Source organism: Pseudophryne corroboree, chromosome 7 (genome assembly GCF_028390025.1).
Source record: "Pseudophryne corroboree isolate aPseCor3 chromosome 7, aPseCor3.hap2, whole genome shotgun sequence".
NCBI classification, from domain to species: Eukaryota; Metazoa; Chordata; class Amphibia; order Anura; family Myobatrachidae; genus Pseudophryne; species Pseudophryne corroboree.
Genome location: NC_086450.1, coordinates 419,049,117 through 419,067,697, shown reverse-complemented (window position 1 = coordinate 419,067,697; position 18,581 = coordinate 419,049,117). Strand labels below are relative to the sequence as shown.

The 18,581-nt window shown below is 48.4% G+C and overlaps 1 protein-coding gene across 2 annotated transcripts in view; it reads right to left on the bottom strand.

Moving 5' to 3' along the window:
* CLUAP1 (clusterin associated protein 1) overlaps positions 1 to 18,581 on the bottom strand; it is a 214,801-nt gene that overhangs the window by 62,760 nt on the left and 133,460 nt on the right. For both annotated transcript variants that reach the window (XM_063934791.1, XM_063934792.1), the window contains exon 7: positions 37 to 170. In XM_063934791.1, the coding sequence (XP_063790861.1) occupies positions 37 to 170 (134 nt within the window). The remainder of the gene's footprint in view (positions 1 to 36; positions 171 to 18,581) is intronic.

The window sequence follows — 18,581 nt, the reverse complement described above, 5'->3', positions numbered from 1 at the left end:
GTACAACTACTGGAATATACAGGAAGATATATTCACCTCACGCTCTGCAGAGTCTGAAGTCTCGCTCGATTCCTCTCCAGCTCCTTTCTGCGTTTCTCAATTTTGGAGTCCAGGTTCACCTCATCAGATGCCCCATTAGTCAGGAAGTCCCTCATCTTCTGACATTGCTCCTGGAATGAGTGAGAGAACATTGCACAAGACATTGATCCAAAATTCTTTCACATCCATATGCTACTAACATTTGTGCAGCTAGATGTCTATTGTCTGCCATATACTGTAAATGCTTTGTGCAACTAGTTATACGATTGTATTATATCATTCATTGGAGTTCCAATTATATCTTAACAAGAGAACAGGCAACAATATGTGGGGTCCTCCTCACCTCATGGGTTACATCTGTACAGTTTAATTACATTGGATTTTTTTTTTGCACATGTAAAAGCACTTTCCAGATTAAATGCAAATGCCTGGTGTAATTTAGCGCTAAGTCCGGGGTTGGAAAGGTTTACCATAAAAAGTCAAATGAATACAATTAGAAACGGCAATTTGCAGGCATCGTGTTAATTAAGCTATGTGTAAACTATACGAAGTGCATGAAAGAGTGTGTATATTAGTGGTTCCCAAACTTTTTTGAATCACGGCACCACTAGATTATCAGAATTTTTTTCATGGCACCCCTAGGGCAAAAGCTTCCTATTGAGAAATGTAGAAAGAAATACAGGTTGAGTATCCCATATCCAAATATTCCGAAATACGGAATATTCCGAAATACGGACTTTTTTGAGTGAGAGTGAGATAGTGAAACCTTTGTTTTCTGATGGCTCAATGTACACAAACTTTGTTTAATACACAAAGTTATTAAAAATATTGTATTAAATGACCTTCAGGCTGTGTGTATAAGGTGTATATGAAAATTAAATGTGTGAATGTAGACACACTTTGTTTAATGCACAAAGTTATAAAAAATATTGGCTAAAATTACCTTCAGGCTGTGTGTATAAGGTGTATATGTAACATAAATACATTCTGTGCTTAGATTTAGGTCCCATCACCATGATATCTCATTATGGTATGCAATTATTCCAAAATACGGAAAAATCCCATATCCAAAATACCTCTGGTCCCGAGCATTTTGGATAAGGGAGACTCAACCTGTATTACATTAAGTAAATTGTGTATACATGTCATTCTTAGTTTGATTTGAGTGCTGAGGGACAAGATTTGCTTCCATTTATCCAGATATTTTATTATTGACAGCCATCAGCACTGATTTTGCTTATGACATTGACCATAAAAAAATTTCATTGTCCCTGGACCACCAACCCAGGGCACCCCAGGGTGCCACAGCACACAGTTTGAGAACTACTGGTGTAAGCATTCCTGAACTGCAAATCAGAGAGCAGGACAGTGTGGAAAGCTGTTAGCGGCCAGAACCTAAGTACTGACTGCTAAAACGGGTCAAAAGTTTCAGTTTTACTACTTTTTTATAAAGTATATAGTAAATATGAGAGCCGGCAATTGTGTTTCAGCAAATAAGTGTTTAGTGTATTTTGGGGAACATTTCAATGTCTCTACTGTTTGCTAAAGATTGGGAAAAAAAACATTTGCAAGTCCAGAAAACCATTTCTAATCAACACAACACATTCACCATACATGCCTGACACAATTTTTCTGCTTTTTTACAGAAAAATTACATATCATCTACAATTTTAAACACCTCTAAATATACAGTTATGATTTTTACACTAAAATAAGGACGTTATCCTGGGTGTGGTTCATTAGGTCGACATGGATCGTTAAGAATGAAAAAGGTCAAAATATGAGAAAAAAAAATAGCGAAAAACTCATGTCGACCATTTTACATGTTGACCTAATGACCATGTCGACCATCAGTGGTCGAACCAATGTATGTTGACCTGATACTTGTCGACCTAACGACCACCATCCGTTATCCTGCCCTAGTCAGATTGGCAAGAAACACCCGCTGCTTTCTGCTAAATGTTTCAGTTGAATTACAGCCCTGGTGCATTCCAGACCCTTTACTGCACCTCACCCTAGAGTTTACAGAACATTCACCCACACAGCTTTCCCCCATCCATCAACATACTGCAGCAACCAACATTCTATTATCTCAATTCACTCACACAGCATTCCCCCTCATTCTATGTTTCCACCTAGTCCACTCTTTCCATTCACTCACAGACTCACCCCCTCAGTCTCTGTAGCTAGTTTCTCCTCTCCATTCACTCACACAGCTTTCCCCTTCTGTCTATGTACCTACCCCATTGTCTATCCTTGCCATTCACTCACACAGCTTTCCCCACTATCTCTGGGGGTAATTGGGCATAACCATGTGCACTGCAGGTGGGGCAGATGTAACATGTGCAGAGATAGTTAGATTTGGGTGGGTTATTTGTTTCTGTGCAGGGTAAATACTGGCTGCTTTATTTTTACACGCCAATTTAGATTTCAGTTTGAATACACCCCACCCAAATCTAACTCTCTCTGCACATGTTATATCTGCCCCCCTGCAGTGCACATGGTTTTGCCCAACTGCTAACATATTTGCTGCTGCGATCAACTCAGAATTAGGCCCTATGTACCCACCCCATTGTTTATCCTCGCCATTCACTCACACAGCTTTCCCCTTATGTATATGTACCCACCCCCCATTGTCTACACACTCCATTCAGTCACACAGCTTGCCCCCCTCAATCAGTGTATCCACCTACTGTCAATTTTCTCCATTCACTCAGACTTACCCCCTCAGTCTTTGAAGCCAACCAGTGTCTCCTTACCATTCACTCACATAGCTTTCCCCTTCTATGTACTCACCCCCCATTGTCTACCCTCGCCATTCACTCACACAGCCCCCCCCCCCCCCTCAATCCGTGCATCCCCCCACTTTCTTCTTCACTCACATAGCTTTCCCCTTCTGCCTATGTACCCACCCCCCATTGTTTACCCTCGCCATTCACTCACACAGCTTTCCCCTTCCGTCTATGTACCCACCCCATCGGGCAGTATCCTATTACCTGCAAAATCACTGCAATTTTTTGCATGATTTTTTTACGCATCTATCACACAAAAAGTGCAGCAAAAATAGCTTTTCGTGGGTATGTGCGCTCCCGTTTTTCCCTATCCTATTCCAAAATAGCAAAAACGGGATTTGCGCGATAATTCTAGACCGCAAAACCGGTTATAAATATAGGAGAAAATGAGGAAATCTGCCTGTACCCCCCCAAAAATAAGATTTTAAACCTACCGGTATATCTATTTCTCCTAGTACGTGAGGATGCTGGGGACTCCGTAAGGACCATGGGGTATAGACGGGCTCCGCAGGAGATAGGGCACCTAAAAAGAACTTTGACTATGGGTGCGCACTGGCTACTCCCTCTATGCCCCTCCTCCAGACCTCAGTTAGAGAACTGTGCCCAGAGGAGATGGACAATACAAGGCAGGATTTAGCAATCCAAGGGCAAGATTCATACCAGCCCACACCAATCATACCATGTAACCTGGAACATACATGACCAGTTAACAGTATGAACAAAACAACAGTAACGGTCCAAGACCGATGTCAACTGTAACATAACCCTTATGTAAGCAACAACTATATACAAGTCTTGCAGAGTTTCCGCACTGGGACGGGCGCCCAGCATCCTCTACGGACTAAGAGAAATAGATTTACCGGTAGGTTTAAAATCTTATTTTCTCTTACGTCCTAGAGGATGCTGGGGACTCCGTAAGGACCATGGGGTTTATACCAAAGCATCCAATCGGGCGGGAGAGTGCGTATGACTCTGCAGCACCGACTGAGCAAACGCTAGGTCCTCATCAGCCAGGGTATCAAACTTGTAGAATTTAGCAAAAGTGTTTGACCCCGACCAAGTCGCCGCTCGGCAAAGTTGTAAAGCCGAGACGCCTCGGGCAGCCGCCCAAGAAGAGCCCACCTTCCTAGTGGAATGGGCCTTAACCGAATTTGGTACCGGCAATCCAGCCGTAGAGTGAGCCTGCTGAATCGTATTACAGATCCAGCAAGCAATAGTCTGCTTCGAAGCAGGAGCGCCAATCTTATTGGCCGCATACAGGATAAACAGAGCCTCTGTTTTCCTAACTCTAGCCGTCCTGGCTACATAAATTTTTAAGGCCCTGAGTACGTCCAGGGATCTGGAATCCTCCAGGTCACTTGTAGCCACAGGCACCACAATAGGTTGATTCATATGGAACGAAGAAACCACTTTAGGCAAAAATTGCGGACGTGTCCTCAATTCAGCTCGATCCACATGAAAAATCAAGTAGGGGCTCTTGTGTGACAAAGCCGCCAACTCTGACACTCGCCTTGCTGATGCTAAGGCCAACAACATGACCACCTTCCAGGTAGGAAATTTCAACTCAACCTTGTTAAGCAGTTCAAACCAGTGTGATTTTAGGAACTGCAACACCACGTTCAGGTCCCATGGTGCCACTGGAGGCACAAAAGGGGGCTGGATGTGCAGCACTCCCTTTACAAACGTCTGGACTTCTGGAAGAGAAGCCAATTCCTTCTGAAACAAAATCGAGAGGGTCTCACACCAAGACACATACTTTCGCCAGATACGATGATAATGTTTTATCGTCACCTCCTTCCTAGCCTTTATTAACGTAGGGATGACCTCTTCCGGAATCCCCTTTTTTGCTAGGATTCGGCGTTCAACCGCCATGCCGTCAAACGTAACTGCGGTAAGTCTTCTTGAAATACACAGGGCCCCTGCTGCAACAGGTCTTCCCTCAGAGGAAGAGGCCAGGGGTCTCCTGTGAGCATCTCTTGTAGATCCGAGTACCAAGCCCTTCGAGGCCAGTCTGGGACAACGAGTATCGTCTGTACTCTTCTTCGTCTTATGATCCTCAACACTTTCGTGATGAGAGGAAGAGGAGGAAACACATAGACCGATTTGAACACCCACGGTGTTACCAGAGCGTCCACTGCTATTGCCTGAGGGTCCCGAGACCTGGCGCAGTACCTCTGAAGTTTTTTGTTGAGACGTGACGCCATCATGTCTATTTGAGGAGTTCCCCAAAGACGTGTTACGTCTGCAAAGACTTCTTGATGAAGTCCCCACTCTCCTGGATGGAGATCGTGTCTGCTGAGGAAGTCTGCTTCCCAGTTGTCCACTCCCGGAATGAAGACAGCTGACAGAGCGCTTACATGATTTTCCGCCCAGCGAAGGATCCTTGTGGCTTCCGCCATCGCGACTCTGCTTTTTGTCCTGCCTTGGTGGTTCACATGAGCCACTGCTGTGACATTGTCTGATTGAATCAGAACCGGTAGGTTTCGAAGAAAATTCTCCGCTTGTCGAAGGCCGTTGTAAATGGCCCTGAGTTCCAACACATGATGTGTAGACAGGACTCCTGGTCTGACCACAGACCCTGAAAATGTTTTCCCTGTGTGACCGCTCCCCATCCTCGGAGGCTCGCATCCGTGGTAACCAGGATCCAATCCTGAATTCTGAACCTGCGACCCTCCAGGAGGTAAGCACTTTGCAACCACCACAGGAGGGACACTCTGGTCCCTGGGGACAGAGTTATTTTCCGATGTAAGTGCAGATGGGACCCGGACCACTTGTCCAGAAGGTCCCATTGAAAAGTCCTTGCATGGAACCTGCCGAAGGGAACGGCCTCGTAGGCCGCCACCATTTTCCCCAGAACTCGAGTGCATTGGTGAACTGACACCCTTTTCGGTTTCAGCAGTTCTCTGACCATGTTCTGGATGTCTTGGGCTCTCTCTATTGGGAGGAAGACCTTCATTTGTTCCGTATCCAGTATCATACCTAGGAACGGCAGTCGAGTTGTCGGAATCAACTGTGACTTTGGTAGATTTAGAATCCAACCGTGTTGCTGGAGCACTCTCAGAGAGAGTGCCACACTGCTCAGCAATTTCTCTCTTGATCTTGCTTTTATCAGGAGATCGTCCAAGTATGGGATAATTGTGACACCATGCTTGCGCAGGACCACCATCATTTCCGCCATTATCTTGGTGAAAATCCTCGGGGCCTTGGAAAGTCCAAACGGCAACGTCTGAAATTGGTAATGACAATCCTGTACAGCGAATCTCAGGTATTCCTGATGGGGGGCATATATGGGGACATGAAGGTACGCATCCTTTATGTCCAGAGACACAATAAACTCCCCCTCCTCCATGTTGGCTATTATCGCTTTGAGTGATTCCATTTCGAATTTGAATCTTTTTATGTACAGGTTTAGGGATTTCAGATTCAAAATCGGTCTGACCGAACCGTCCGGTTTCGGGACCACAAATAGGGTTGAGTAGTAACCTCTTCCCTGCTGGTGCAGGGGAACCTTGATTATCACTTGCTGTATACACAGCGTTTGAATTGCAGCTAACACTACATCCCTTTCCGATGTGGAAGCTGGTAGGGCCGATTTGAAAAATCGGCGCGGGGGCACCTCCTCGAATTCCAGTTTGTAACCCTGGAAAACTATTTCCAGCACCCAGGGATTCAGGTCCGAACTGACCCAGGCCTGACTGAAAAGTCGAAGACGTGCCCCCACCGGTGCGGACTCCCTCAGGGAAGCCCCAGCGTCATGCTGTGGGTTTTGAAGCAGCCGGGGAGGACTTTTGTTCCTGGGCACCTGCCGCAGCAGGTGCTCTCTTGCCTCTGCCCTTACCTCTGGCGAGGAAAGAGGATCCCCGACCTCTTTTAGACTTGTGCGACCGAAAGGACTGCATCTGATAGGGTGTTACTTTCTTTTGCTGTTGGGGAATATATGGTAAAAAATTTGATTTACCTGCTGTAGCTGTGGAAACCAGGTCCGTCAGCCCATCCCCAAACAATACATCCCCCTTATAGGGTAGTACTTCCATATGTTTCTTGGAATCCGCATCACCCGTCCATTGGCGAGTCCATAAGGATCTTCTCGCTGAGATAGCCATGGCATTGGCCCTAGAAGCTAGCAATCCAATGTCCCTTTGAGCATCCCTCATAAATAAGACTGCGTCTTTTATATGGGCTAGAGTTAGGAATATAGTGTCCTTATCCATAGTATCAAATTGATCTGTCAGCTCATCTGTCCAAGCTGCAATTGCGCTACACACCCATGCCGACGCAATCGTCGGTCTTAGCACAGCACCCGTATGAGAATAAATACCCTTTAAGGTAGTTTCTTGCCTGCGATCTGCTGGGTCTTTAAGGGCCGCTGTGTCAGGAGACGGTAGCGCCACTTTCTTGGATAAGCGCGTCAGGGCCTTGTCCACAGTGGGGGGTAATTCCCAAATCTCCCTGTTCTGCTTAGGGAAAGGGTATGCCATAAAAATTCTTTTGGGGATCTGCGGTCTCTTATCCGGAGTCTCCCAAGCTTTTCCAAAGAACTCATTTAATTCATGAGATGTGGGAAAATTAATAATCTGTTTCTTTTCCTTAAACATGTGTACCCTTGTGTCGGGGACCGAGGGTTCATCCACAATATGCAAGACATCCCTTATTGCCACAATCATACCCTGAATAGTTTTAGTTACCCTAGGGTGCAATTTTACTTCGTCATAGTCGACACTGGAATCAGAATCCGTGTCGGTAGTAGTGTCTTGTGTTAAGGGACGCTTTTGAGACCCCGACGGGCCCTGTGAGTCGGTCCAATCTGAGGATTGACCGCCTGATGTCCCCCCTAAACCAGCCTTATCAAGCCTCTTATGTAAAGATGCCACACTTGCATGCAACGTATGCCACATGTCCATCCAATCAGGAGTCGGCACAACCGACGGGGACACACCACTCATTTGCTCCACCTCCTCCTTGGAGAAGCCTTCCGCCTCAGACATGTCGACACACACGTACCGACACCCCACACACACAGGGATTTACCTATAAGGGGACAAAACCCCAACCAGGCCCTTGGCAGAGACAGAGAGATAGAGTATGCCAGCACACACCCAGCGCTTAAAAACACTGGAATATACAACCAGATAGCGCTTTTATATGTTTATAATCGTAATCTCCCTTCACTGCGTCGCCAAAGTGCCCCCCTCCTCCTTTTTCCAACCTGTGAAGCTCAGCAGGGGAAAGAACAGGGAGCCAGCGTTTTCTCATGCAGCCTCTGTGGAGAAAATGGCGCTGGTTAGTGCTGAGGATCAAGCGCCGCCCACCCGACGGCGGGCTTCGGTCCCTTCATCATATATTAATAAAATGGCGGGGGTCTGCGGATTTACTGTTCCCCAGCCTAATCCACCTTATTTATGGCCAAAACGAGGTTAATTGCTGCCCAGGGCGCCCCCCCCCCTGCACCCTGTACCCTTCAGTGCCTGCATTGTGTGTGTGACAGGGAGCAATGGCGCGCAGCTTACCGCTGCGCGCTTACCTCATGAAGATCTGATGTCTTCTGCCGCCTGAAGTCTTTTCCTCAATACTCACCCCGCTTCTATCTTCGGCATCTGTGAGGAGGACGGTGGCGGCGCGGCTCCGGGACGAACCCCAGGTGAGACCTGTGTTCCGACTCCCTCTGGAGCTAATGGTGTCCAGCAGTGCCCAACTTCACAAGCCAGCTCTGCTTCTCTCTCCTCAGTCCCACGATGCAGGGAGCCTGTTGCCAACAGGACTCCCTGAAAATAAAAAACCTAACAAAATAATTTTTCCATAGAAAACACTGGAGAGCTCTCTGCAGTGCACCCATTCTCCTCTGGGCACAAGATCTAACTGAGGTCTGGAGGAGGGGCATAGAGGGAGGAGCCAGTGCACACCCATAGTCAAAGTTCTTTTTAGGTGCCCTATCTCCTGCGGAGCCCGTCTATACCCCATGGTCCTTACGGAGTCCCCAGCATCCTCTAGGACGTAAGAGAAAGTAAAACTAATATACAGTAGGAAAACTTTGTAGAAGTCTATTAGTGGCCATAATATAACTAATTGGCAGGGGCGGAACTCCCGGAGGCAACGGAGTCCGTTGCCACCGGGCTCCAGTCCTGAAGAGGGCACCTGGCTCCAACACTGTCCCCTGACCATGCCCTTTCTGCCATCGCTTCCATAAAAGAGCTACCCACCAAGCGGAGGTGGAGCGGCGCCGATCAGCATCAGCGCGGCGCTCCGCCTCTGTGACTGTCTGCTGTGCTGTGTGGTCGCGGAGGACCACACACACAGAATAATTTACCCCGAAACTCCGCAAGACTGCCCGTCCGTCACCAGGAGTCCCCAGCAGCCACAGGCAGATAGGCTGGCCCGGCCGTAGACTGCAGATGGCTCCAGGACACATCACCGGGGCTGCCTCCAGCAGTTCAATATACACTTGCGGGTGGTTGGCCACTCCTCTGGGACCAGCGGCCGCCTCAGCTGTTCTAATCCCGGATGTCAGACAGAGAGTTCTGAGCTGCAGGTGCTGCGCATCACGTAACAGGAACCCCAGCATGGGACACAGGAGGCCGTGGGCAACAGGGCTGGCGCTGCTGCTTCTTCTGCAGGTCAGTCACTGTCTGCTTGCCTTGTGTACATCTGCAGGTTACAGCTCCATCCTCATGTCCTGCGAAATGCTTCACCCCATACCTCTCACCTGCTGGCCCTGACTGCTCCCTATGCCCCATGACTGCTCTATGCCCCCTGACTGCTCCCTATGCTCCCAGACTGCTCCCTATGCCCATTACTGCTCTCTATGCCCCATTACTGCTCACCACGCCCCCTAACAGCTCCTTATTCCCCTGACTGCTCCCTAAGCTCCCTGACTGCTCCCTACGCCCCATGACTGCTCCCTATGCCTCCTGACAGGTCCTTAATCCCCTGACTGCTCTCTATGCCCCCTGACTGCTCCCTATGCCCCCTGACTGCTTTCCATGCCCCTGGATGCTCTTTATGCCCCCTGACTTCCCCTATGCCCCCTGACTGCTCCCAATGCCTCATGACTGTTCCCTATTCCCTTTATGCCCCTGACTGCTCCCTATGCTCCTTGACTGTCCTTTATGCCCCTATGCCCCCCTGACTACTGCCTATGCCCCCTGATTGCTCCATATGACCCTGGCATACCCCTGACTGCTCCTTATGCCCCCTGAATGCTACCTATGCCCCCTGACTGCTCCCTATGTTCTTGAAACACTGGCTTCTGAGTGCACCTTATGCCCTCTGACTGATCCCTATGTCTGTGACCGATCCCTATGCCTCTGACACACCTTTGACTGCTCCCTATATCTCTGAGGCACTGGCCTCTGACTGCACCAGATGTCCCCTTTTTCCTGCACCTCAGACCTAGCAGGAAAACTGCCTGACAGCCTCTCCCTCACTGCCTGTCATCCTCTCTGTAGCGTCATCCACTGCCTCTCCCAGTATCCCACTCCCTGTCACCCAATGCCACTCTGTCGCCGACTATCTATTCATGTCACCTCTCTCTTGCTTGTCAGCCTCTTCCTGTCATTCAGAGCCTCTCCCCATCATCCTCTACATCATCCACAGCCTCCCCCTGGTGTTATACACTGCATCCCCCTATCATACATTACCTGGTATCCCCCACTGCCTCTCCCTGGCATCACCGACTGCTTCTCCATCTCCCACTATCTCTCCCTGTCAGTTCTCCCTGTCATCTACTGCATCACCCCGTCATCCTCTACATCACCCACTGTCTCTCCCTTGGGTCACCCACTGTATCTTGGTGAGAGCATGATGAAAACGAGGGCACTGGGGGAAGGGGGACATGGCTCATGTGAGGGGGGGGGGGGGGGAGGGAGGACATGGCTCACATGGGGGAAGGGGTGCACATTGCTAAAACACACTGGGGAAAGGAGGATATAGCTCACACAGGGGAAGGGTGGAAATAGCTTGCAAAAGGGGTAAGGAGGACATGGCTCACACAGGAGAAGGGGCAGCATATCTCACACATGTGAAGGGGGATGTGGCTCACTAAAGGGGGAAGGGGTGATATCACTCACACAGGGCAAGGGGGGGAACATGGCTCACACAGGGGGAAGGGGGGCATGGCTCACACACGGACCAGGGAAAGGTGTTATATGGCTCTCACAGGGGGAAGGAATGGGACATGGCTCACACAGGGGCCAAGGGAGGGAGGACAACACATGGGCCCCTAGTTATAATAAAAGGGAGAGACCCGCCAAGCAGTCATGTGAGGGACGCCACAGCCTCAGACATACAGTAATTGAGTTTGTATGACTTAATTTTCCTATCAGTGCCGATGTGTGTTATTTTTCCTATCCGCACCATTGTGTTTATTATTTTCTTAATGTGTTTTATTATTTTTGCTGTAGTGACCTATTTTTCCCCCATTATTTTCACTGTGGTGACCTGTTTATTTTTGTTCGCTGTGGTGGCCTATGTGCTGTATTATTTTCCTGAGGTGGCCTATGTTCTGTATTATTTTTCTATCAGTGCCAATGTCTTTTATAATTTTCCTACAGGGGCTTATGTGCTTTTTGTGGTGGCCTATGTGCTTTATTTTATATCAGTGCCAATGTGTATGGTTTTTTTTCCTATCTGTGCCAATGTGTGTGTCTGTGTTTTTTTTAACTACAATGGGGTCTGCAATGTAGTGTAGGGTACAATGGGGTTGGTAATGTAGTGTAGGGTACAGAGGGGTCAATCATTAAGTGTAGGGTGTAAATGGGTCAATAGTTTAGGGTTTAGAGGTGTCAGTGATTTAATGTAAGGTATAGAGGGGTCGGTGATGTGATGGCGGGTATAAAAGAGTCAGTTAAAATACTATTTTTTTGAGGGGGGGCACAGCATTTTATCTTGCCTCCGGGCAACTGGGATGAAGTTACGCCACTGCTAATTGGTGTCATTAAATCGGGTCTAATAGCTGTTATATGCATTTTTTTATGTTAAATTATTGAAAGCTATTTTTCCCCCCAGCAAAATAAGAGTTTTCATTAAATTTGGGGTACATAAAAATGGTTATAAGTATATATTTGGGTTATTTTGGGAGACTTTAAAAAAAAAAGTGGAAACAGACTGATTACTCTCACTTGCAAGTCTAAAAACACTTGCCCCACTCATAACACACCCCAATATACCTGTCTCATACCTTGTACCCCAATTTCCATCACTTTGCATTTTTTGACCCCCAAAATGACGTCATTATTATTAGCCAATTAAAAATAATTAAAAACTTCTAGTGCCTTATTTAGTCATTCATGGGGGTGTCCCAAGGGATTCTGAATTAAACCCTGACATTTTTTGCTCAAAATAGGGATTTTGCACTACTTATCACCAGGTCTGAGCTGGTGAAGAGAAATCCGCGATAAGCCCTATGGAAACTTATCGCCGGTAATAGGATATTGAATTATCACATTTGCAATAATGTATCACAAAACCGCAATTTCGCAGCTAATAAGATACCCCCATTGTCTCTATGCTCCATTCATTCACACAGCTTTCCCTCCTCTCAGTACCTTGTAGTTACTGCTGCCCTCTGATCAGTACTAACACACAAATGCTGGCCTCTTTCAGGACTGGAAATCCTCATCATTGGGGAATACCACCAAAATTTATTAATTTTTTCAATACTGAAAGAATAAACCTACTGTACATTACATTACCAACTGCACCTGATGAGGAAAAATTACATAGACCTGTGTCTGCTGACAATATGAACAAGCAAGCCTTTAACACTATAGGTCACACAATGTTCTATAATATGCTCACATATGAGACATGTATTAATTCCGTCTAACGCCTTTAATCAGTGAGAGCAAACGCCTGTCCAGCACTCCTGCATCATCTGCTCACCAGCAGGGTTTAAATCCCCAGCTCAAAATGTGATCAATATCAATGATTTCAACACCACAGATGTCAGGTACGCAACGTGGGATCGGTGATCGAGGGTTTTGCACTAGATACAAACCCCCTGACAGTAATGAGTTTTTCAGAAATATAAATAGAAAAAGTTTGTTATACATTAAGGCCAATTGCCACTTCCAGCAAGACGACACAATGGACAAAAAAATGTTCAGGATAGATCGGGCTTTTTTTTTGCCAGAATATTAAAATAAACTGAAAGGCTCAAGGTCCTTGGTTTATAAAGCACAGCTTATGTTTAACTGTCTGGTAACATGCTACAAATGTATTTATATTTAATGTCAAATATAAGTGAAATTGCACTTACCCTTTCCCTGGTCTAGGGGGATCTCAAGCCCCTTTCAGGGAATCAGAATGTCTCCCTCTGCAGTCTCACGACTCAAAGTGAGATAAGGAGCTGCACAGAGAGATGGCTAGCATAGTTAGCCAATTGTTTTCCTGGAGCTCCAAAGAGCTCACACTCTGTGGTCTGGAGACTGAGGATCTTTTGTCCCTGCCTCTGGAGCCCAAATTCAACCAGAGAAGATAAGGTTCCATAGCAGTATTTTAGAAGTAAGTTTTGGAGGAAACCACCTGACCCTTCAGTCTTGCCGGCACCTGGTCTGGAGTTTACTGTCCAGAGACCCAGGGTGGCCTTAACCCTTGTGGTATTGTCTGTTAGAACTGTATTAAAAAAAAAAAAAAAAAAAAAAGAGGGTCTGTGAGCCCAGAATGTAGATATCCACTGAACATCAACATCTGTATGCTGCGATTTCCCCACGCACTTTTAGCAAGGAGTACTGTCTTTTTCTTAGACATTTGACTAATGAACAACCTGCCTTATGATGGCTGCATCGGCTTATAGTCTGTGACCACTAGAATAATACAAAACACTATTCCATTCTCCGGCTGTTCTGATTTGAGCTCAGTGTCTCCAAGCTCAAGCCCTCTGCAAGCTACTCAGTGCAGACTGGTCTATAGTGAGGGACCAGTGGGATTAGCCAAGACTACATAGGAAGTGTTGCTCCACACATACGCAGAAATAATCAGTTCCTAGACTCCTGGTGGTAGGAGTCTAGGAGAATGGTTCTAGGTACCAGTGTAGGAGCCTGGATGGAACAAGCGGTTCCAGGTACCGGCGTAGGAGCCTGGTTATGGTAGCAAGTTAGGTTCCAGCTGCCGGTGGTAGGAGTCTGGGAGAAGTGGTTCCAGGTACCAGTGTAGAAGCCGGGTTGGAAAAAGTGGTTCCATGTGCCGGTGTTGGAGCCTAGTTGTGGTAGCGAGTTAACTGCCCACTATGCAGTGGGAGGAGTCAGTATCAGGCAGTTACTGACAGTGAGAGGGAATCCCTAGGCGTGGTGAAGTAAGCCCACTTAGGTTACTTCGGGATGAGTAACAACCCTCTATTCTATCAGTAACAAAATCTGTGATTGCCTGGCAAAGTGAGGACACCCAGTCCCAGGGAGGAAAACATTTTTTTTTTCCATGATTCTTGCCAAAGTTACTTTCACCAAATATTTACACCATAATGTAATTGCTCAGCTATACCAATGACAGCTTGGGAGAAAGCATGTAGGGCTAGGTCTGGGGAGACAAATTTCAGGGACTAAAGTCAGTATGAGATGAGCCTCAAGGAGTGGAGAGGAAGGGCATTACACAGCCTTTTCCCTCCATAAAACTGTAGGACATGACTTTTGACAGTGCCTCATTGTCCAAAAGGCTAACCATCCTGAAGCCTAGAGTGCCAGGGGAAAGGGGTCACCAGCAAGGGTTAATTTGCCCTGAATCCTATTGGTGCGCCAGAAAACTAATGAGGCCACTGAGGTCTCAGATAACTGATGGTTGGAAACTCCAAGGGAGCAGACACTTAATTACCTTGACGGCTCCCATTTCCCCAACCCCGAGCTCCACTCCCGGCCACGGGTGGTGTATACGCCATGGAATCAGTGAAAGGTGCTGGCCTACTCAGATCAAGTATGTGCAATCACTAGTGATTATCTATACTTTGTATTGTTGTAACGAGATATCGAAGAGGTAATGGATTTATTAACCACGTTATACAAGCAATTCTGCCAATATGTACAATCACTGAATTACACAATGGTGACAAGTGTTCTGAAGCTAATATTGATGTCCTCACTCTTCTGACATATTTTAAGAAATAACTGAAGGTCAGCTGTCCAGTAATTTATATGGAAAAAAATTAAAATAAAAGATTGAAAGCAAAGGGGTAGTCCTTATGCAATAGTAGGCAGGACTAAGAATGGACCCACAATCCATTAAACAAAGGCCATAAAGAGTGTTCTAACGGTGTCCTTATGAGCGGAATGGGGCTGTGGCCTTATACAGGAACTAGGCAGATGGAAATAACTGCGCTGTACGCCCAAATGTCTAGCACATAAGTGAGCGTATAGTGCTGCATTTTTTAACATTGTGTTACTTTAAAACCCATCTGAAGTTTAGAATCAACCTCTCATCTGAATTTATGCGTTTATTCGATATTCACTCAGACTTAATGACTCATTTAATGTCAATGAGTTATTTGCATTTTAACTTCTATCAATGTACAATAGTAAACTAATAATTTTGTTTCAGTATAATGACCTTTCTGTGGCTCTATATACAGTGCTCCTATGATAGACCTTTAAAATATGTCAATCAAGTTGATTAAAACCACACGAGCGTGGGTAGATTTACTTTACAAATGCCAGAATTGTACATATACCCCCCTCCTGGAGCAGAGAGGCGGCTGCTTGATTGGATTTTCCGATGGCACCTCTGGTGAGAACTGTATAAAGGAATAAAGAGCTTTATCAAGAAAATTAGCTAAAGCCTGTTGCCGGAATTGTCACTGTGTTTTTTATTTGATCTAATGTTCACTGAACAAACAAAGCTGCTCAATGACATTCAGTAAGCATAGTCATATGGTAGGATCACTATATACATATGGTTATATAATCAGTTCTTATTCTACAGGTCTCACCAGTGGCCACAGACATAAATGCAGTATAAATGTACTCCCTAACCATCCCATGTGTGGTATCATAGATCTATATATATATATATATATATATATATATATATATATACACACTAGGTGCTTCATCGCGCCCTACGGGCGCTCTTCACACCGTCGCAAGGGGCTACGCCCCCTTAACCCTTGCATGCCTTTCTGGGGTTCAATATTTGTATTATATGGAGTATTACCTGCATTCCTTTGTTAGTGGTTAAATATTGCACAATGAAAGGGCGTGCGATGGTGAAGGAGGCGCAGCCCCTTGCGACGGTGTGAACAGCACCTGCATGGCACAATGTAAAGAATGTAGGGGGTGCGGGGGGGACTGCGGATGGTGTCTGTAGATGCTGCGGGTGGAGGGGCGGCAGAAGTGGGGGTGGGGCCCGGATGGGGAAGGTGCTGCAGGTGGTGGAGGGGCAGGTGCGGGGGTGCCATTGGTGGGGGAGGGGTGGGTGAGGGGGGGGGACCGCGGATGGAGGAGGGTGTCTGCAGATGCTGCGGGTGGAGAGGGGCAGGTGTGGGGGGAGACATATAAGGGGGGTGGATGGTGGAGGGGGCCTGGAGGTGCTGTGGGTGGTGAAGGGGCGGAGGAGTGGGAGTCGCGGGTGGTGTAGGGGGGTCTGGAGGCACAGCATGTGGGGGAGGGGAAGGTGCGGAGGTGTGGTGCATTGGGGAGAGGTCTGGAGGCGCTGCGGGTACTGTACCTGCCAAAAAGGTAGTTGGAGGGTATGCAGTAGCAGGGCCAGGACAGGGGTGACAGGGTCAGAACAGTGGTGACGGGGCCAGGACAGGTGCGACGGGGCCAGGACAGAAATGACAGGGACAGGATAGGGGTGACAGGGCCAGGGTAGGGGCAGCAGGGCCAGGACAGGGGTGACAGGGCCAGTATAGGGTTAACAGGGCAAGCACAGGGGTGACAGGGCCAGGATAGGGGTAACAGGGCCAGCATAAGGGTGACAGGGCCAGGATAAGGGTGAAAGGGCCAGGATAAGGGTGGCAGGGCAAGGCCAGGGGTGATAGGGACATGACAGAACACAGGGCACGGGAGAGATTGGTATTAGGGACAAAACAGTGGTGACAGACAGATGTGTCTTACCGGAGTCACTGCTGCTGGCTGCTGCTGTTCCATTCCAACCTGTTGGGATCTGCTGCTGCTGGAGACTTGGCATGGCTGACTCTCTTAGGCTGGAGTCCTGCTTCCTCTGCCCGTCCGCATCCCTCCCCCCCTCCTCAGTCACACACCGCAGACCTCGCGCAGCTGCCGGGCACTGTGGTAAGGGGAGACTGGGAGTGACTGGTTAGCCCCCAGGAGATGCTGCGGCTGGAGGGAGGAGGGGGTCATAGCATGCACGTGGCGCGGACCTCGCGGCTGCTGGGCACTGTGGTAAGGGGAGACTGGGAGTGACTGGTTAGCTGCCAGGAGACGCTGAGGCTGGAGGGAGGAGGGGGTCGGAGCCTGCAAGCAGCTCGGACTTCTGCAGCGCTACCCGCCGGCTAAAGTGTGTGAAGGAGCTGGGCGCACCTCACTGCGGGTGGCAGCGCTGCAGCTAGCGGTGGGGTTGCTGGGGCTGGAGATAACAGAGGCAGTACGGAACCTGCACAGCGGCTGGTGCCCCACAAAACTGCAGCTAAGAAGCGTGGAGTGTGCCAGAAACAAGTGACGCTCCTCCGCGCCAGAGAGACCCTGCTGAGTATGCTGATGTGGGGGGTCAAGCACACAGTGAGCCGGTGCCCGTCTGTCTGTACGGCATACCCCCTCACACACCCCCATACCTCCCAAATGTCCCGATTTTCATGGGACAGTCCCATTTTTTGGGGTCTGTCCCGCTGTCCCACCCGCAGGTCGCAGTGTCCCGCGGTGGGGGGGGTCAGTTGGAAAGCTCCTGTACTCGCTGTTCTGCTTAGCAAAGCAGCGGTGAATAGTGGAGACAGAGGGAGAGGGGGTATCAGGGGGTACGGATTAATGGGGGGTTCCAGCAGCAGAGCCGGATTAAGGGGGGGGGGCAGGGGGTACGTACCGCTGGCCCCACAGTTTTAGGGGGGCCCCCGGCTCGAGTAGCTCTGTCCCAGCTCAGAAGCTCCCCCGTCCTGCCAGCAACAACGGCAGCATTGTGCTACAGTCAGCACAAGCTGCTGCGTATTGGCAGGTCTGTGGTGTTGCAGGGAGGCAGCAGTCTCCCTGCTTTCTTCTGCCTGTGCGGGTGTGTAGGGGGGAGCGACCACCTCCTCTGGATTTAGCCCTAGCTGAGGGGCCAAAATTCCATAAAAAATAAATAAATCCCGGAATTTGCATAAGGGGGCGTGGCCGCGCGGGACGCGATTAGGCCACGCCCCCAACCCCACAGCAGGCATAGCAATGAGATAGGGCTCCTCTGTCTCAAGTGCCCTGGGCCCCCCAGACTCATAATCAGCCCCTGGGGGCATGCCAGCAGCTCACAGAGCGCTGGGCATGCCCCCTCACTGACGAAAACGGGGGCCCTCCCGTGAAGCCACGCCCCCTTTTCGCCGAGTGTGTGTCCCTCCTTCTGCCTGAAGAAAGCTCCTGAAGAAAGCTGCGAGGTATGCACCCCTGCCTGTGCCATGCCCATACTATCTGCTTCTGCTCCTAGTCTCCTATAGATTTGGCCAGATCTGTGACTCATTTGACTAACTCCGCCCAGTGTTGTGACTCCGCCCAGCATTAGCAAATGAGTCACAAAGTCACAGATCTGGGCTATTATATAGGAGATATATATATATATATATATAGGCAGTCAATAGGTCGACATGCAAAAGGTTGACAGGGTCATAAGGTCGAAGTCTAAGGTCGA